Source organism: Pomacea canaliculata, linkage group LG2, assembly GCF_003073045.1.
Source record: "Pomacea canaliculata isolate SZHN2017 linkage group LG2, ASM307304v1, whole genome shotgun sequence".
In the NCBI taxonomy this organism is placed as follows: domain Eukaryota; kingdom Metazoa; phylum Mollusca; class Gastropoda; order Architaenioglossa; family Ampullariidae; genus Pomacea; species Pomacea canaliculata.
The window spans coordinates 6,488,721-6,510,126 of NC_037591.1; the positions used below are offsets into that span (position 1 = coordinate 6,488,721).

The 21,406-nt window shown below is 42.2% G+C and overlaps 1 protein-coding gene across 1 annotated transcript in view; it reads left to right on the forward strand.

Moving 5' to 3' along the window:
- The window catches only part of LOC112557455 (homeobox protein Dlx6a-like), a 32,062-nt gene extending 11,024 nt beyond the window's left edge, over nt 1-21,038 (forward strand). Inside the window, 2 exon segments of the mRNA XM_025227322.1 lie at nt 2,720-2,901; nt 16,878-21,038. Coding sequence (XP_025083107.1) covers nt 2,720-2,901; nt 16,878-17,363 — 668 coding nt within the window. The 3' untranslated portion in view covers nt 17,364-21,038.
- Nucleotides 21,039-21,406: the final 368 nt, after the last annotated feature.

The following is a 21,406-nucleotide window of genomic DNA, read 5'->3' on the forward strand; positions in this document are numbered from 1 at the left end:
TTGCGGGTCAAGAAACAAAGGCAATGGAAAAAGCAATAATGAATTAAAAGCACCCGTGAGTGTCAGCATAACATTATGTGATGATATGAAGAGACAAATTGATTACGAAGATTGTAATGGGTTAGGGTTCTTTTTGCAGGCTCCTATTCTTATTTAGTTTTTCTTTTCATAAGCATATTATGATTTGATAGTCATACACCTGCACCTGCTTCTAGCAGACATTGAATAAATAATAATAATAATGATAAACTTGTTTTGTATAGCTTATAAATACACTCATGAAGGAGCATACAGTTAACGTTTCGCACCCGTGCGGTGCCCGACTACTAAGGCCAGTGAATCCGAATTACTATTGTAAAAAACAAAACAAAATAAACCAACAACAAAAAAAAAATCCAACAAACAAACAAACAAAAAACCGAACAAAAAACAAACCAAACAAACAAAAGTCTGCCAAGGATGGCCAGCCGACATTATCAGGGTCTTCCAACGCCACGAAAAAGAAGATCCCCACCACAACCTTTACTTCTCGTTCATCACCAGTTTCACGGTAGCCAGGAGCTGCTCGGTTATTGTTGATCTGACAGAGTAATTAACGTGGATCAAGGCACCAGGCTTTTCATGGTGATATCTCGCCAAGCGGCTGGCGCGTCACACGGGATTAACGCCTGTCCGACGAGATTTCCAGGCCTTCAGCCGTCTGCGCCGACCGCAGTGGATGGGCTAATGAGACGAGCTCTCAGCATGGAACACCCCAACTCTCCACACTCACTTGTAAAACTTGTAAACTTCTAGACTGCGGTATCCGCTTCAGTGGGTCGAGTTTTATGAGGGAGAGATCTTGACACGTGAATACTCATGCTGTTTTTTTCTTATCCACTCCACTTCGTAAAGTTTCCTAGTAAGGATTCGAAAGTTATTGTAGCTGGCTTCTGAGACGTCTTTGGACACGACACACCCAGGATTGTTTGTCCTTTTTTTCTCTAAAATAAGATTTTGTATGCTCTACCCTCCAAACCTTTCTCCTGACACGAGCTTCGTCGACGTGAAGATATCTCGTGAAGTCAAAAGCGTTGCACGAATCTAGGAAACTTTCTAACTTGGCACGGACAAGTCCAACGGCTGTGGTTCATCGTCTTTGGAACGAATACAGCCTCTCTCATTCTCTCTCTCTGAACAACAAGTTGAAAGGGACCAAGGTCAAGAGTTGTTTTAAAGGATGGCGCACTGCCGCATCGGCTCGTTGACAATGAGGAGTTGGTGGAGGAGAGTTGCCGGCCTGTCTGATGCCCCCAGCCGCCATGTCGTGTTGAAAGTCCTCGTCGTGTGAGAAGTATTATTGCTGCTTCCTGCTGCCATTCCCCCGTCATTGAGAGAGCATCGCACTCTTCCAGCCATCGACTTCATTAAAGTCCTTCTGTCTCTTCCTCTCACTAGCCTCTATTCAGTCCTCGCTAATCGTTTGCTTCACAATCGCTTCCATGCTTTGTACTTGAATCCCTCACTCTCTCTCTCTTATCCTCTTTCTCTCCATGGCGGCTTTCTCTGATACTCCTGGATGGTGTTTCAATCGCTGTATTATGTGTACGGTCATGTTAGCGTTGATTGTTGTTCTCAGTGACATGTAAACAGACTGTTTGAACAGGGGATTTCCTTTTTTTTCTTAACCCAGGTTTTCTTTTTCCATTTCACTACTACGGTTTAAAATATTTTCTTCTATTCGTCGCTGTTATTGTTGTCCCTTTTCTCAGTTTTTTTCTTTTTTCTCTTGCCACACTTCAGTTGCATTAGATTCCATGAGAAATCTTTTTTGATTATTTATTATACTGGTATATTTACATTTATTTAATTATGCATGAGTCATTGACTCTACCTAAGTATTTCAATCAACACATAGGACCGAGCAGTTCCTACTCTAGCCTGCCTCATTTCTATTATTTCTGTTCACGATAAGGCAAAAACGGTTCCGCAAACAGCGAGAGAAAGTCAATCATTTTTATCGACATTCCAGTCACAGTTTATAGCCAAAACAATCGCATGCACGCGCGAGCAATCTCAACCCACGTGCGCGGCGATCAAAAGATATATTGACACGCTGGGTCGGCAAAGTCTCCAGACTGGTTCCCAGGCTGAATATCCGTGGAAGAGAAACCTGGCACTGTGGTCAAGACTGTGAATGACCATGTTTACACATAAAAATTCTGAGTTTACTGACCACCGTGCTGCCCAGAACCCTGTAAACAAGCTCGGTGTTTCTAGACTTCGTGTACCCTGTTTTTTTGCTGGCCCTCGTCTTCTTGCCCCACAAGTCGTACTACCCCGGGTAACATCCTCCCCGCCCCTTTCCCCTTAAATTCCTTTCTCCGCACCCTATAGCTTCTGCTGACTACTCTATCCAAACCGGATATTGTATTTGACAAGTTGGCTGGATGGGCGCGTTCTTTATGGTTTCCTTTGGTCCCCTGTGAAGGTGGGGAACATTATAGCTCTCTACTTACTATCTTGTGAGCTTCAACGAGAAGAGAGGGAATAAAACGTTATCGGATTTTAACGAAAATTTTTTTTTCCCATTGGGTACAAATTTTGCATAAATGCATTCAGGAAATCCGTCTAGTATATCCGCCCGTTGGGTGGGTGGAGAAGAGATAAGATGAGATTCGTGTTGTGACTAAGGATTCGCCAGACGACTCTCAATACAAATAACTGTTGTTTGTTGCAGACAAAAGTCAAGTGGAGGAGCAGCTTAGAATCAATGGCAAGGGGAAAAAGATGCGAAAACCGCGGACCATATACTCCAGTCTCCAACTCCAGCAGCTGAACAGACGCTTCCAGAGGACGCAGTACCTGGCTCTTCCCGAGCGCGCGGAGCTGGCGGCGTCCCTCGGACTCACCCAGACCCAGGTGAGTCTTGATGTGTGATGAGGGTTTGCCGAGCGAGCCAGACCGAAAACTGTGTGAAAAAAACTAGAGAGGCTTTTTAGACCCATGCTAATCTTTCACCACTTGAAAATGAACCCCTTGTAGGTACATCAACCCATTAACTTGCAAATGAAAGAAGCCGTAGAGTAATTCCCAGGACATTTTTATGTTACATTAAAGTCATTGCAGTAAGGATACTGTTACTTACAGCTTGTAGCGTGTCTTTTATTTATTTAATCTGGAAATAAATAAAACAATTGTGCAATGACCACAGCTCTTCGTTTATATGAGGAATTGTTTACAGGAGTTTTGCTGGACATTCACATATTGTTTACCTCTATTTTGTTGCGGTGTCAGACCTAACCCAGTATTAAGTGCACGGTGCGTATACGTTCGTCTCTGCTTTAACTCCTCCACCCGGGATACAAGCCCCTAACGTACCCTCCTGGAGGATCAGTTACAAAACAGCAATTAAAGCAGACGAAAGTAGGGAGGCTGTGCCGTCCTCCTCACAACACCCAGTGTGACCCACCCATGGCAGCAGCCTGCACTCGGTGACTCTTGGTTCTGGGGAAACTGATAAATAAACGGAAAACTTGGAACACCTGGCTAAGACCAATTTAGAATGACGGGAAATATATTCTCGCGTGATTTCTCGATATATGATTACAGACACAAGACTAACACATCTTAATTTGCGAATGTAAATTAGATATATATTGAAGACATTGATGCCAGAAAAAAAATAAAACAAACAAACAAACCAAACAAACAAACAAAAACCAGAGCATCAAAATTGTTTACTGCGCATAAAATAATGCTTTTCCATAATATTTTACTATCTTAAAGAAAATATCATTAATATCGGTAACAATAATAGTAAGAGAGGACAAAGAGCTGGGTTGAGGTGGGGTGTGATGGCTGTCAGTTCACGCGAGCTAATTTTACTTTGTACGAGATTTCCTGCTGTTCAGCTGGCCTTTGAGGACAAGACTAGAAGGTATATCGGTGTTACCCGTAGGACAAAGTGTCCCCCAATACCCGACTGCAAGATCAGGAGGACGCCGCTCGTGAGCCAGATGCGATACGGTATACGTGGCGCTCGCCGGACGAAAGTCTAAACTTGTCACTGCTAACGAACGAGTCCCACAGGGGCCACAAAATGACATTGTAATCCCTTGAGCCAGGGCCAAGCCTGGATGGAAGAGTCAGGTTGCTCAAAGAGGGAAAGGCAGCGCTCTATGAAACAAGAGTCCAAATTCTTCGTATTGTTCGCGAAAACCCTGAAAAAACTCTACACGCCTGGCAGGATCACGTGACGCCTCCCAAGTCTCTGAGAGAGACAGACAGACAGACAGAGCAGTGTCAGATCGATGTAATGAATGACCTAAGAGTTACAAGCGATCATCAACGGATTAACGCAAAAACTAATAATAATTAAAACATTATTCGATTCAAACTAGAGTTGGTCATTTAAAATCGTTTTGTTTACAGTTATCTCCCTTTTCTTTTCATCCACGACGCATGTGGACGCGTGTAAGACAAGGTTTCTAATGTAATCCGGTAGGTGTAATGTTGTCAGACATTGGTAATGCTAGTTCATTAATTGTACCCTATCTTTCTCTCTCCTCCCCTACTCTTGCCCGTCCCTTCTTCCTCTCCTACAAAATACTCGTGTCTCTCTGTCATCTCCCAACAATAACCTAAGCTGCCTAAGTCTCCGGAGCCTCGAGGGTGTGCATTTCCATGTTTACTGAACCAGCGGCAGTTAACTCTATCGTTTAATGCCTTCAGGGGGGCATGTACCATTGGCGGGTGCGCACGCCACGCATCCATTTAATGGGATATCTCGTAGCTGGCACCTGCATTTCTTGTCTCTGGCCCTAAGCCGGATACTTAGCTTGGAAGAAACTTCCGAAATCCACCGAGGGCATAGAAGGTATGGATGAACTAAACTTGAGCTTGTACTGAGGAGTCGGGTGAAATCCGGCGAGGGAGAGACGGGGGGACAACGGGTGGAGGGGTGGCAGGTGGGGTTCGCTGAGTGTAAATAGGTCTGGATCTTGGGACATTGACAGTGACAATAAAATATATATAAAAAGTATTAGCAATAGGTAAAAACAAGAATATATGTACAAATGCATTCTAATACACAATTTAGTAAATTATCCTTGAATTGAATTATTTAACAAATCCTATTTTGCAATCTTTGATTTTTTCGTTCATTACTTTCTACACACCCACACACACCCCGTTTCCCCACCAATGTAACAAAGGTTCAAGTCGAACTAGCAAGAGATGTGTCCCGCAGTAAAGGTCCTATTTAGCACAAGAATAAAGGACGGATTAGGTTTCCTTCGTCCTATTTTTCTGTTCGTCACACCCTTGACACCGCTTTCACGCGAGAAAGGGCGAGAGCGAGATAGTAAGTTTGTCCTCGTCTAACAGTTCACACAGATACTTGTCTCCGCTTTGTGTCCTTCGTAGTTTTATTGGATACACTTCCTCTTGCATGCCATCTGGGAACCCCCTGCTCCCCCCTTTGTTTCTCTCCTCCCTTCTCCTCACACCTAGTGGCCTACAAAGGGTGTGTACACGCAGACACTAAATAAGGCTTCCAAGCCTGGTACCCGAGGAAACCTGTCTACCAGATTTCTCTCGTATATCAGTGTCTTGGTTCGCTCGACAAGAGGTTGGAGCAGAGCTGAGCACCCGCACCCGCCAACCTGTTTCTTTGCTTTCGCTGACCCCCACCAAGGATTATGGGAAGTTTAAGTCAGGGTAGAGGTGTATAGGGTGGTGACAGTAGTGAAGGGAATGACCATAGAATAAATGTATGTCCATCGGAGGTTTCGTTAACGAACGTTTCTGGTTCGATGACCGCAAAAAAGCATGGAAGTGGATTATTTTAAAAGTCGATGTAAAGAATATCAATGTAGCTTACAATGTCGCGACCATGGGGAAAAATATTAATACTTCCTCAGTCCTCAGTGATTATGTCCAGATTGGGGCTAATCGATTTTAGTGACGGCTTTCTTACAGGGTAAGTCAAACCTGCGGGGTAGATACCTCTCACCAAGGAGTAGCTGGACGGAAGAACAGTATGGTACATAGGTCAGATTTTTGCTGGAGTATATCAAGAGGAAGCAAATAAATAAAGTAGCCAGTGGGGTGGGGGAGAGGTCAAAATCAAGACACCCGAAGGAGGCTCGGGTGTCAATAACGATGGCGTGGACAACACCGCAGATGGCGCTCCAGTGACGAGCGCGAGCCGCGCGCGCTTCATCTCCGCCCCCTCCCCAACTTCTCCTTCTGGTCGAGGTGAAGGAAGGGGTAGGGGGCTCGTACCCGCGTCTGGCCGGCGTCAGGCTGTCTCCACCCGCATCGGTACCGACGGTGGCCAGCTGCAGCGTGTCCAGCATCGCCCTCCATTGACAGCGAACACAACTGGTTGTGGGTCAGAGTTTATTGTGGCGCCCTCTGACCTGCTACAGCGCGCGGTGTCAGAGTTGGAGACTTATTTTCTGTTTCCTGTAACCTGGTCTCTATTCCTCGCTCACTATGTCTCCAACCTCCATTTGTATGCTTGTCTGTCTATTTGTAGCCGTTCCATCCTTCCCACACGCCAGTCGTTTACCTCTTCATTCGCTTTATTTTGCACGTTCGTTTACACTTTTTTTTTTAAAGTTCCACCTCGTTGTAATATCAGTAGCCATCCTCCTGAACTAACTCGGAAGCAATGGAAGACCAAGCAAGTTAGGTAGTATTGGGCGCCATAAACTTGATTTTCCATTTTTATTTCTCCTTGAAGAAAAGTTTCTTATTACATGCAAACTGAAATGCAGTTCAAGTGAAACGCCAGTGAGATTTCTACAAAACTGTATTTATAATTCCCCGCTGACTGATAAGAAGCCGAAAAACGAAATAATCAGTTTTCAATCAGAACGAATAGATGATGACTATAACATATTTGTTAAATCTCTAAGCAATGAAAACGGGGTTCTAAGAATTTACAAATGCTTCTTAATTTACTGAAAATTACATCAATTTCACTTAATTTAAATTAGATTCATTTCGAATAAAAATTTCGGTTATGTCAAATAATTTAAAAGTAAAGTCATTTCAATTAATTACAATACGTAGTCAATACTGGTTTCTAAAGACAGAAATCAGCAAGTATATTCTTATTAATAATAAAAAAACCAAATAGCTAAGTTTGGAAAAAATAATTTTGTGATTTATTTCTCGGCTTCTTGGCCTAATTGTGGTTTTGTTGTCTTCTTGCTCGTGTTCTTATCCTTCTGTGTATCCTGCCTACAGTTTCTTGCCAGTGTATAGTTAGGTCTGGTGGACGTGGAAGTGAGGAGAACTCTGTGCTGAGGAGGCGTGTTTGGCAGACGATACATTCAGCTGTTGACGCGAGCACAATAACGTCTGATGTGGGAGGGGTAGGGGGGCGTAACTGTAGGAAGTCGCGGCGGCGAGCGAGGGAGCGAGAGATAGAGCGAGGTTTATCTCCACCCGTTTGCAAAGTACACGACTACCGCGACCATATGGACATCGTCCAAGGCGAAAAATTCTGTCTGCTAATCTACTTTTCACATCCATCAACTAAGAGTTGGTCTTCCCCTGTCTTGTTCCACATCATTCTTTTGAGAAGAAAAATTTGTAATAGACCATAAACATCAGATAAACATGTAGATTAAGAGATATACTATGGCGGAATATATTGTTTTCTGAAATAAACCATGAGTTCTGATGAGGCTCAGAACCCTGAATGCTTGGCAGTTATATCGGAACTTTATTCCAATCAACAGTTGTAGGAGACCTTTGTCCACACAAATAATAAATATTTAACTGTATAGGTAGTCATAAATATGCGCAGGACACATATCACAACACCTTTTTAAATAATCACAGTAGGAACGCACATGCAAAAGAAATATAAAAATACACAATAAACAATAAATCCGTATTCCAGCGATAAACTCCCATGCATCAAAAACTCAAAATAAAATTATTAAAAAATAAACTACACGTGCACAGCAAACAAAAGTGCTCACAAAAACCTGTGTCTATCATTCGCCCAGCATTGAAGAACAAAAGCAAATAAATAAAACAAAGACTATCATTTTTTAATCTGACCAAGAAAGAGAAAATATGCAGAGATTCTAATGCTGCAATTAAAACTGTTTAAATACACTTGAGTAAGTGGGTAATCAAGCGAATAAATAAATATCTGTGAGTTTTACCTCAGAACCCCGGAGAATGCGATAGTCATTGCGAAAAACTAAAAGAAAAAAATCACACCCGATATAAACTGATATCATATCAGATTTCTTCCCGTTTAAAGATGTCATCTGAATACTTCAAACAACTTACGTTTGATGACAGTAAGTCACAAAAGACAGACACTCCATAGTTATTCTCCGCTTTGAATAACATTCGGGATTTAATTTTTTTCCCACTACAGTTAGTAGAATAATTACTCGAACTGGTAGGATTTTCAACTCAACGGTGGCTTCATGTCCGGCTTTCACATTCATATTGAAATCCATACTGAATGTTCACTTCTGTTTATTCATGTTGGTCGTCCTCACACTTTTTGTTCCCATAACTCAAGGAAGGATACTTCTCCAGTGTGAAATCACTTTTATGCCGTGATTCATAGAACGAACCGAATTTAGAATTTCATATTTCCAAAATGTAGACACTTTTTTTAGTATTTAAGTTAAAAATTAAAAAGTAATGAAGTAGGTGCTCCTTCATCCGAACAGTAGCAGGTAACCCTCAGAATGTTTCATGAAGCAAAGAGATAGAACTTCCATCTTGAATCGCACTCCGTCTGGAATCTGAAAACTCCTTAGAATACCTTCACTTCTAGGTTATAATTCCAAAAGAGGCAATATAATTCTTTTCCTTTCTGCTTCTGCAGTTTTCCACACTTTTCTCGAGGGTGATCCAGCAACAACTTCGCGATTTTTAATCCAATAATTTCCAAGAAGCCAGCTGTCACGTGTTTTAAATCCACAATCTCGAAAAAAAAAAAAAAAATTCTTGAAGGCACATATTTATTTCCGCAGAATTCCGAATTGACATTTTTCAGAAGAGAAACTACTAAGGTACACCTTGCGTGGCAGAGTATCCAGACTGCAAGCATTTAGTGCTATTTGCAGGTGAGAAACGAACCCCTGTGTACACACGACTGCCAGGGGCCAGAGGCCGCCAGGACCTGCGCTAACCTTTTCACCGGTCCGCGTTCAGGCGCCGACGCTCAGGTGAGCTGTGTCCTCCTGGCCAGTGCCAGGAGTGGCGAAGGGCAGCTCTCTGGGCCAGGGCCACTTATATACAAGACTAAAATTGACCAATTTGAGGAAAGGAGTCATTTTCTTCCTGTCAGAGCGGCATTTACCCAGCGTTGATTGCGGTAAAGTATTAGTTTTGTCAACAGCAAAATTTGCCTTGATTACACCCAATTTTCTTCGACGCCCAAGCTTAAAATTTCATAATAGTGTCTGATTAGGTGGTTTTAACGTTCACCGGTTAATTTATTTGACAAGACATCGCACTTAGGACGACGACAAACGAGTCCATGCTTACCAAATCTTTCATTAACGAAAAATAGGTCCAGAAAAGGGCGATTGATTCTTTTTTTACCTAAATTGTAGCACCCGGGAATAATAACTGGAATAAAGCAAATTAAACATTATTTTCTGTTATTTTCTGCCTGGTCGATACGGCTGAACGTGTCGGCTGGCAAAAGGCCTGTGATCACAACCGGGGCAGGTCCGATCCAAAGTGTCTGATCCTTGATAACCACCTTGTCAAATTTCCAGTACCTTGTTACGTCAGGAAGACCTGTGTTTTTCGCTGGGAAGGTGATGGTTTGAAAAAAGGGACGGCAGCGGAGATAAAACATGTACTGGACGAGGACATTTTTTTCCTTTTTTACTCTCTTTTTATTTATTTTTTTAATTTTGTTCTTTGGTGTTTTTAACCATCTCTCTCTCGTTGCCCTAGAGACAAACCATCTTGTTTTCAAAACAAAATATAACAATGGCAGCATTTTAAATTTGTTTAGATAGTGTACATCACGAAAGGAAGTTAGGAAAAAATAGTTGAATTGAAATTCCTGCTAAATAACACGCACAGGTTCTACAGACAAAAGAAAAGAAACAGGGATCCGGACGGATCCTACCATCTTGTTTTTTCTTACTTTATCCACTCCGTTCCTTTCTAAACAGCATTACCCCTCTCTTCTTGTCGCATTAGATTTTCCCTGATTATCTCTTCCTGGAACATAGTGTTATCTTTCCTTGGCGCTCGATCACAGATTCCTCTTGGCAACCGATCTTTTAGTCTGGACCAAACGGAGACAGGTAAATATGGCTGCGGTAGTCGTTGGTGTGTGTTTTAGTTGTCGTGGTTACCAACTACCTTCCTGGGAGGTCGCTGGCACCATCCACAACCCTCTCTTGAGAAGGTTTCCACTATTTTAATCACATGCTACCAACATCCCTTGAGTCCAAAGGCTCCTTTATCCTTACTTGTGTGGACTTGCTGTTTACCTCGGTCGTAGTCGTGGTAGGAAAGTGAGTGATAGCGGGGTTGTGGTTGTGGTTGTAATGGGTAGGACAAGAAGATAGATATTATTCATGTGTGCGTTCATGTTTTAAGACTTTTACATAGGAAAAAAAAAAGCGCAAGGATGAGGTATGGTTACCCTCACTCAAACAGAAGACCTTTCCGAATTGCATATTTGTATATCTAAGCCGACAGCACCTTCAACTTTTTTTTTTTTTTTTGGATGGGGGGGGGGGGTTATTCGAACATGCTTGAGACATTACCTGAATTTCTCGTGCAAACGGGCGCAAAATTCCTTCGTACCGTTGATCTATCACGGGTGATGACAGGGGTGGTGATCCACGCTCACGCACCCCTACAGCACCAGCAAAGACTGTACCAACTGCCATAGACAGTACGCTTGAAGGCGGACAAGCCCAGCTTGCTCTCAGAGAAGAAAGAAAAGATCTTTTCGCGTGTCAAAGAGGCAAATACAAAAGACGGAGGTTTTTAACACTCGAGGACTGGTTAAATGGACTACATATAAAATCAGATGAGTTCTAAAGCGCAGAATTGAATTGGAAATGAAAAGACGACCGAGGGACCGGGAAGCACGCATGCGCAGTCGACAATGCTGCAGTCCAGGCGAATTTTGCTGATTGCAATCTTTATCGAAGCCAGTCCCGGGTGCTTAAATACCCGTCCTGACCCCCGTGGCATCGGGTAGGCCCATGGTCTGGAGATCAAAGTGTCGGGGGGAGATGGGGGTAGGATGTTGTGCTTCGATGTTTCTTTTCACTGGTGAACGTTAAAAACCTTTTTTAACCGAAGAGTTTTTGAGTGGAAAAAGTGTTAGTGGTGTTTGTGTGTGTGTGTGTGAGAGAGAGACTCATTGGTATATGCGCAAATCCATGCTTGCCTTTCTCTCTATATATATAATGTTTGGATTCTCAAGTTCAACTCTTTTCTTGACATGTTTATTAATTTTTAACATCTTGTTTACATTGTCCTTTACGAGACATTAAAAGTTAATCGATGCTCGTTTTCCAACAAAGGAATGTTCCATTGATGTTCCAGAAAATGATTAATTTCTAGGTGTTTATTTATTTTAAAAGTAGTTAATTCGGGTAACTCAGGTAGGTAATTTATGGATGCCCTGACAATGTAGGAAACTACAGGAAACCCTGGTTAAAAAGAACAATAAAGCACTCTGTCATACCCTGTGAATACTACCCTCCCCCCAAACATTTACTATTAAAACTTCATGCTTCGCAGCTCAGTTTGTATTTGTCATTGGATTTCTTTGCCAGGCCAAACCTTTCCGCAATAATGAACAAATAAGTCAACGTAGGATGTCCAACACTGGAAAGAACTTGATTTAGTAGAGCAACAACCTTGCTTCTTTCATAAACTTCAAAACAGTTGAATGCTTTATTAATGTTGTTATTATTAACATTGTTTAGCGAAGGTTTGACTTCAGTGTATACACATGTTCCTTGTCGGAAACTAATAGTAATCTTGAAAAATGAACTGCCAGGTTTAAAAAGCTGTCCACCTTGTTTTTGTTCTTCTATTTCTTTGTGGGTTTTTATTTTTTTTTTTTGTTCTTCTTTTTGAACTCTTCCCTTTTCTCTGTTGTAAAATAAAAACTAAACTTGTTAAATCTTTTCGAAGAGCCCGTTCCCTCAAGTGAATGTTTCCAGTTGGAGGATGGTCAAAAACAAACTTCATCCCGATTTGTTTGCAGCCGCAGGCCCACCGGCACCCACAGCACTTCGTTAGTCAGTATTGTTTCTTAGTCTGAGAGTGGTCCATGGTGAGCAGACACTCGGTTTGTGTTGGCAGCGACTCGCATGGCTTCACAGGACCACAGGGTGTCAAGGGGTTAGGGTGGAGTAAGGGAGACAGGGTGGGTAGGGGGTACTCTGTTTGGGGCCTGAGGCTTTAGAGAGGAGATAGTCTGACCCTTTGATCACCGTCAAGCAACAACGATCATCTGCTACCCCGACCTCTGTGTGAGAGAGAGAAAGGGGGGAGAAATGTGGAACTGAAAAAAAAGTCGAACGATGAGCCATGTTGAAAGAACTGATTCTCTCTTTCTTTACACAACATCTACACTCTATTATCCTCTCCTGAACTTTCTTCCTTGTGTATTCCTTTTCCGTCTTTCATCATCATTCTAACTCCAGTCCAATCGTATTTCCTCGTTAAACTCCATTAACCCACCCTCCTTCTTTCCAAAACACACACACACACCTTCGAGTCGCGCTTTTTAGTTTATCCTTGTATTAAAATAAACAGGCTACTTGATAGTTATTTGCCTTAAAACTAACAGGCTACTTGATATTTATTTGCATTCATTCAAGACAAAAGCTACAACACAAGCAGACTTCATTGTATCAAAAGAAAAGAGAAAGAGAAAGCGACCTGCCCAAGAAGTGTCAACAAAGCCTAAAGATCACACACCCATGTTGACCCGCGCTGAGTAATCATCACACTTTATTTATTTCTGTCAGTAGTAGTAGTACTGACTTAGTTTTATATAATCCATTGCCTGCAAAGGATCCACCATGAATATGTCTCTTCTGTAGTCTTTATGAGTTTGCCGAGGAAAAGGGAAAAAAGGAGAAAGTCAGTAAAATGACCCATCCACCCGTTACACCACCAACAACCTCTTCCTCCCCTCCTCTCCCCTCTCCCCCAACAAACATCTTCCACCGAGTTTATTGGATTCCATGTCACACTGCCTTAGATGTCGGTAATTGTTTTTTTCTTTTCGCATTCCTTGAGAAAACACGAAAAACAATACCGTGGCCCGGGATACATTTTCCGCTGCAAAAGTTTCTTCCCCTCTGCTGCCTACTCTCCTGTCTGCCGTGAATAAAAATCAGTAGTCGTGTGCGTAAACGTAGCCAGACAGACAATACAGGCGCACGCGCACACTGGATGTTTTGTTACCTGAGCTCGCGACATTTTGCACATCGACTGTCGCGATGTCGATGGTGTTCTGACATTTTCGGGCCCCCGGCCGATCAATGGTAGGTACGAACGGCAGGAAGATGTCGTCGTTGTCATGGAGTGCCATTCTGGCTGCACGCTGCCAACTTGTAAACCTCCCTTGATGTTTACCATGGCCGTGATGAAGACGAGCCGGAGGAAAAAACCCGGAGGAAATATAGTACTTTTGCTGCAGGAAGTGTGCTTGCTTAAGCAAAAAAAAAAAAAATAAATAAAATAAATAAATAAATAAAAAAAATAAAAAAAAAATTAAAAAAAAGAAAAAGAAAATAAATAAATAAAAAAAATAATAATAAATAAAATAAAAAATAAAATAAAAACAGAATAAATAAAAATAACAAAATAAATGAACAAAAATTAACTAACAAACTAACTAAATGAAAAAAAGTTCTCTCTGTCTTTTACTGCTGTGCATTGTAGAAGTTGAGACTAGCCTAATGAAACTAGAACTTATTAGGTGATAGTATACTTTTTTTAATAAAAAAAGTCAGGTGTGAGCATTCTTTGAAAAAAAAAAATTGATGCGCGTATGCCATTTTCAAAAATGTAAATTAAGATAATATTCTTTCGTAAACAATTATTTCCCTTTATTCTTATCGTTCTTTATTTCTTTCTTGTATGTTAATGTTATTGTCTAATGTTTGAAACCAATTCCTAACAAATAACTTTCAATATTTATTTTGGAAGCTGAGACATTTTTAATTAGGTGCATCATCTTATAGTCCCTGGGTCTCACATAGTTTAATAATAAATTGTGTTGTCCTGCTAATATAAAGAAACATGTCCCACTGAATTTGAAGATATGCATCAGTTAACTCCCTTCCTCTCAGTCATCTACCGGTTTTAGAGTACCTTAAAGTCTGTCATATCTACCGATGACAGTTATAAAATTAGTTATAACCTACATGATCAAGACCATCTGATGCCAGCCTCCGTGTTCACCAGACAACAGCCACATACACTAACCTGCAGTCGTCTCTCCTCCCTCAGATTTCTCGCCTCCCAGCGATCACTTGATTTCCGTTTCTCGCTCTACGGCGCGCAAGGGTTCATCAAATATTGATACTATCTCGGCGGGCAAAAGGGAGCTTAATGAATTGATCAATTGTGTTGGTTGAAGGAGTTATCCTGTTAACGCCATTGTCTGGAGGACGCAGGGGGGCGACAATCGATGGGACAAGCAGATTTGTTAGAAAGACAAACAGACCGAGGCCGAGGCACGTAGAGTTCAGATACCCATCCCTTTGGAAGAAAGTGCCCCGAGACATCTGTGAAAACGAAATCTCAGCTTTGCTTGCGCAGGAATCGATCACCAACCCCCCATTACTGTATCCTCCATCATAGCACTGCCTCCCTCCCACCTTCCCACCCCACTATCCCTGGTCCCACCCGGTTTTCTCCTTAATAAAATCTGCGCACATGTTTCCCCCGGTTGTTCATACAGTTCGTCCTAGTGTTTCTAAGTCTGCGAGGAGTTTTTTCTTCCTGTCCTAAGGAATCGTTTCGACTTCTTCTGAGGTTGGGAGGGTAGGCGGCAGGTGGGAGAAAGATTTCTTTGGTTTGTGTCACGCCAGTGCTTTCACACGCTTTTCTTTCATCCTCCTTCCCTCTCCATACACCTCCACCCACACAAGAAGTTCTCCACGCCTGTGCAAACTCCGTCCCTCTTGTTTCTCCTCAAGTTCGTTATGTAAGTAGCCTAATGCTTCCCATGTGGAAAAAAATCGTTGTTTCGTTTTCAACCGGAAAACAGGTCGATGCTAACGTAATTAAGGGGAAAAAGATAATTATAGTAGTAATTACAGAAATACAAAGAGTAACAAGGAGAGAACGAAAGGGCACAAGTAATCTACTGGATAGACCATTAAGCAGAGTGCTTCTTCACTAAACACATGGTCGGTAGGCGGTTTTTCTCTCATGGGAACCTCGGCATCACCAGAGGTCACTCAGCGCTTTGGCCCCGGATGTTACTAATCGGTTTGTGTTGTTTGTGGTTAGCTGGCTGAGTTCATTAACGAAAACTTGTCTTCTGCTGTCATTGGCCATTCATTGATATCTCCTCGGTTTGTTCTTTTCTTTTTTCGTTTGTTTGTTTTGGCTTTTTTTTTTGGTTGCTTGCTTTTCCTTTTGTCTTGTCTGTGGACCTGGAGATGTCCGGCATGAGACGGACGGTAGGTGAGACTGTATATCTCCGAAACTTGGAAATAAAAGGTTAACTTCTTTTGAACTGCTGAATGTGTTGTTTTCTGTCTTCGAAAAGTTGTTTCCTCTTTATAATCATAATTGTCTATTCCTACTGTCCTTCCTCACCTCCCCTCATTGTCTACACATGTTGCGACCAGCACCCAGTGAAAGAGCTTGTGCATTCATCGTCTGTCTTTCTTTCATCTCTCTCTCTACCATCCTTTCATACTTTCTCTGTGATATCTTCCTGTAATGTGTGTATGAGAGAGAGAGAAAAATTCATGTCCACCCGTGTGCCGTCTGTAAAGTTTGGAGAAAGTGGCGTATGGTTGAAGGCTCTCCCTCTCTTTGTTTTCTCTCTATTCCCCTCTCCATCCACACCTCTCTCTCTTTTACACACATACTAACTGGCAATGTATGACTACACCTCTCTCTCTCTCCAAACACTGGCACTATCTGACTACACCATATTATTGCCCTTCGCTTCTCAAAACACTTTTTCTTCGGAATCTGAAGGAGAGAGAGACGGGTGGAGACGAGCAACAGAAAGACCTCTGTAGACGACAGACACGAAACGAATTCGGTAGGGGGCAGGACTGGGCTTTGAAGAAGGGAAGAAAAGGGGGTGGGAAAGAAGCAGAGGATCGTTCAGTCTAGGAGCTGCCCCAGGTTCCCGGCGTTCGTCTCGGGCTTTCAGAGCCGGGTCCATCCATCTGGCAGGATGCATTTGCCGGCACCGCGCGGCCGACAGGGAATCGATGGATCAATTGTGGTGCAGGGGTCTTCTGGGGTCAGGACTTGCAAAAGGTTAAGATGATTGGCAGGCCGCGGCCCTTGCTGGGTGATGGTCCGAAAACAAAAAAAAAATGTTCGGTGGCGCTTTTAACAGCTTGCCTCACGCATTGCACGTGCTGTGAGGTGCAATGGTCTCTCCGCATGGTATCTTTTTAGCCCACTATTCTTTTTTATTTCTTTCACGTCTGTTCCCATCCTGTACTTCCTGCTTTTAAAATAATTCTTTCTTTTCTTTAAGCAAAGTTTAAGTTTCGAAGGCTACAAAGTTGCTGTATTAAATATTCTTCTATGAAAACAATCTGCTGACAAACAACAAATTAAACATGTTATTGTTAGCTTCAGAGAAAAAAAACTTTCCTAGGTTAACTAATGAAGATCATTCTTTTCTTTTGTTTCAGGTTAAGATATGGTTTCAAAACCGTCGCTCCAAGTACAAGAAAATAATGAAGCAAGGCGGCACCCCACCCGGAAGCGTCGGTCAGCCAGGACCCGGGGGCCAGCCCTCCAACCCTCCACTTCCTCCCAACTCTCCGACCCTGCAGCACACGCCACCACAGCACCAGGGGCCCCCAGCTCCGCCCCCTCCAAACCAGCAGCAACAGCCGGGACAGTCACCCCAGGGAGACATGCACCCCCAACAGCCGGGCACTCCCCACCAGCAACATCAGCCGTCCGTGTGCCCTCCGCCGGGCTCCAGCGCCGGAAATCACGTCAGCCAGTCCAGCGGCTCCATGATGCCGGTGTCGTCGTCCTCCCTGAGTCCGCAGCCGGCGTGCACGTGGTCCGACATGCACGTGCAGCAGAACGCTGCGGCTGTCAACTCCTACATGTCTCACTACTCCTGGTACACACAGGGCTCCATGCCCACCAGCAGTCGCTGCTGACGTAATCTCACTTCCGGTGTCCTGAGACTTTTTTTTGGGTATCAATCCATGAGAAACGGACCGACACTGCGATGTACAGATAAATATATATAAGTAATAAATTTAAGTATAAATAGAAATGTCATACACAAGGACTTTTTGCATCGCAACAAGTTTCTCGGACAAAAAGAGTCTTCTCGCACTGTCGCGCACGCGCGAGAGTTTGTGACGTCAACGGCCGGCGATGTAAGTATCGCCACCTACCCATACTTGGCTTCAGACTGGACACGTCCATTCCACTGAAATTTCAGAAGAATTTTATTCGGTTATGTCCGACTGGATGGTACCATCGACACAGTCATTGCCTTGTGAGCAAGGAAGGTTAGGAAGCCCTAGGGACCTGAAGAAAAACTGTTTTTGCTGCGAACTAACCTCAGACGGGTGACAAGTGGAGTGCTGACGCATCTGTGGGTTTTTCCGTTCTTGGACCCCATTTGAACTTACCTTGCCAGGGCTTGGCAAGTTTTCAAGACTGCTTGTGGACATATTATGTCACTCTTTATTATTAATAAATAAAACTCATTATGGTCCTGTATAGGACCTACTGTCCGTTGTCCTTCCCACCTATCTGTAATGTCCAACCAAAGCTGATTATGGAAGATTATTCATATTTTCTGACGGACATAGGTTCACAGTCCCCGACCGCCAGACAAGTCTCCATTTCCCCCGACAACCCCACAACCACCATTTCCAAGTCACTGACAGTTACGGAATCAGTAACATTTTTGTTTATTCCAAAAAGAAGGTGAACAAGTGAGGATGACATTTGGTAATGACCTCATGTCATTTCTGCTTACTGTGTAAGAACAAGTAACTTGACATCACAGAGTTCGCTAATATTATATGTCAAAGTTCAAACCGTTGGTCATAATATACGTAACATTTTCTGATTAAAGTAGGATAGGGGAGAAGTTAACCTGCACAACTATACTGTTTGAAAAGACAAGAGAAGTCCATGACCACACTTCTCAGACATCAAAGGGAAGTAGTGGTTCGTTACCTGAGTTTGAGGGTTGGGGTGGGGAGTCTCCTGTCTTTATCTACCTTGCCCGTTCTTTCCTCCCAAACCTACTGGTTTTGTAGCCAATGGTAATAAATTGTTCATTCTTTAAAGACTAGGGAAAGGGGCGAACATTATTTTAATGACTGGATAAAATCGTATCAAATCATTCCCAAGTTCTCCTATTGGCTGAGGCCTTTCAAAGCAAGGAGTATACTCTAACCTACAGTCCTGATGTCTTTCTTAGCATGGGGATGTTTGAAAACGTGTAATTTGAGAATGGAAAGAAGATCTATCATCTAGATATAAGGAAATAACATCTCGTATTGAGCTTTACCCTTTCATTTAAAAAAAAAAGTGTACCCTAATTAGCTTTAAGTTTACTTCCTACAAAAAAAAATCGCGACTTTAGCCAATCAAAAAGTGAAGAGAAATAAAGAAGTTAAATAACGGGTGGAAATATGTCAGCCAACACCTTCGCTTCAAAGAACAGAAAACAGAGCCCAGAGCCGTTAAAACCGTTACATTCATGACCCGATTTCTCGAAGTTTCGACCTAGGCCTGGGTAATGGACAGGGATTTTAGGTCATGTGACTTCCTTTCTTTCCCCCTCCCCGTCAAGTCGGGTGACCCTCGACCTTTCGCTACTGTTTGTCAATACTCATTGTAAAATTATTGAAATGAAAGAAGGCATGTGTTTGTGTGTGTGTGAAGGTGGTGGGTGCGAGTGTTTGTATCGTGTGTTCATGCATTCAGAGATGCGATGTGTTTTCTGTCAGAGAAATGCCTGCGTTAGTAAAATTCAGGCTCGTGCATTTTCATTGTCCTGCATGCTGTTCCCCTTGTTCACTCTCTGCTAATTAGTTTGCATTTTCAAATTACTGTATGTTGCTCAATAATGTCTAGCAAATTTTTTTCTTGGAATTTTTGCTGTTGATGGAAGTTTATGTTAGCATCTCTTCTATTCCAAGTGTGCTAAACCTGGAAGTTTGCAAAAAGCCTGGCGGGTTCACAATAAACCTTGTGATTTTACAATTACAATTAATTTACATTCCGTGGGGCAGAACACTGGTGACTAGCATCTGAAAACAAAGGCTTTGTACAAAATGTGGAGAGAGAAAGCTGCAAAGAAAAACATTTTAATAATGTTTGCCGGAAAGTTTGAGAAGCTCGAATTTGTTCGTTGCCTTCTGGAACTTATTTTCATGACCTGCTGTTAACTTTTATTTATTATTATTCAATAGAGAAAAACAACTTAAAACTGACCTACCTTTCCTTCCTGGGACATCGTCAGCTTAATTGGTTGATTGCTTATTTTCATTATGTGTTTATCAGGTAATAGTTGGGGAGGTTTTTTTTTATTTTTGTTTGTTTTGCTTCTGTTTTAGCTTTCATTGCAAGATTCTGAGCAGGTTCTGTTGGGGTTGATCCTTTTTTTGGGTTTAATCAAGGCCGGAAGTCTAGTTAAAACTAGAGTGGTCAGGTGGTCTACTGTTTGAGTTGGATCCACGGTTTGTCCATTCATCTGCTCAGAGTGTAAACAGTCATCTGTGGTAGGACTGCTTGATAATCTGCTTGCTCAATCAGCCAAATGTTCTTCAGGGGCAATTTTTTTTTCTTCTTCTTCTTCATGTCACACTTTTTCTTCAACTCATGCTGGTCCTTTCGACTGGAATCTCAATTTGCGTCAACGTGCATGCAGCAGCGCCCTCTCCAGGCCATCCCCATCTGGTTCTGCCCGCGGCGTGTTTACACAAGGTTCGCGCTATTGATCAAGAACAGAGCGTTTCAAGACGAGGGAAATCGAACAACCAGTGTTGGCAGTGCAAGTGAAATGAAGCGTGACAGGTCCCAGGTGTGTCAAGGTGGAAACACTAGGCGGCGCCCACCTGTACATTCTTTCCAGTCAGAAAGCTCACGCCTGAGAGATTTTTTTAATAAAAAAACCTTAGCCAAAAAAAAAGAAATCAAGTTCACCCGCGCTGCTCTTCTCTCAGATCGATATATTTATGTTTAGAATTTTTCTTCAGACCTGCTAATTGTTTTAGTAATTTTTTTTTCATCATAACGATTGCTTTAGACCTGTTTTCACAGGTCAATGAATCGCTTCGCGTCGGCTGTCAAAGGAACTTTTTTGATTGGATTGAATTTGACAAATAGTTTTAGTTCGAGCTTTTTTTTTTTTTTTTTTTTTTGAACAGTTTTTTTTGAAACTGGTTAATTAATCATTAAACCCCCTCATGAGATGGTGATGGATCATGTAGCCGACCTGACCATATAAAGATATTCCCTGGTGTGTAAAATATTCTCGAATGGTAAGCTGGGTGCAATAATTCCTAAACGGCTCATCCTCATAGAAATCTTGAGACACAAACTTTATATATGTATAACTGAAATGTCTTTGATTATATACCAAACAGATGTTTCAGTTCTGGTTTCTGCGTAGCTCTGTGTCCGGCATTTTGGCTTGAAACTTTCATGTTGATGTCCCGGAGAATGTAGAAGATGTGAGTCTGTGACGCCTTGTGTAAGCTCGCTCTTTGTGTTGTTTCCAGAGGCGTGTGCAACAATGTAAATAGAAAACTGTTGTGTTCATATTCTTCAAGTGAACAAAGAAAAAAAATTGGTGAAATCAACCCAAATTGCTTGTATGTTTGTACCTGTGTGGATGTGGATGTGGATGTGTCACTGAGTCGCCGTGCCTTAAAAATACAAGCAACTTTGTTATGCATCTCTTCAATACATTAATTGATGCTGGTTTTAATTAATTAATCCCAAAGAATTATTTCTTCGGGAATTTTAAACAATCGAAACAGGTTAGTTTAACTTTGTAATCTTTAAAACCGGAAGATTTTCATCAAAGCTGTTAAAGCATTTTTTAAAATATTAAAACTGAAAGAGTGATTATTATAAACTTTATTTTATTGGTATAATAATTTATAAATAACACAAGTGAGATACTACACCTGCTGAAAGGCCAACAAAGACCATTGGAATGAGAAGT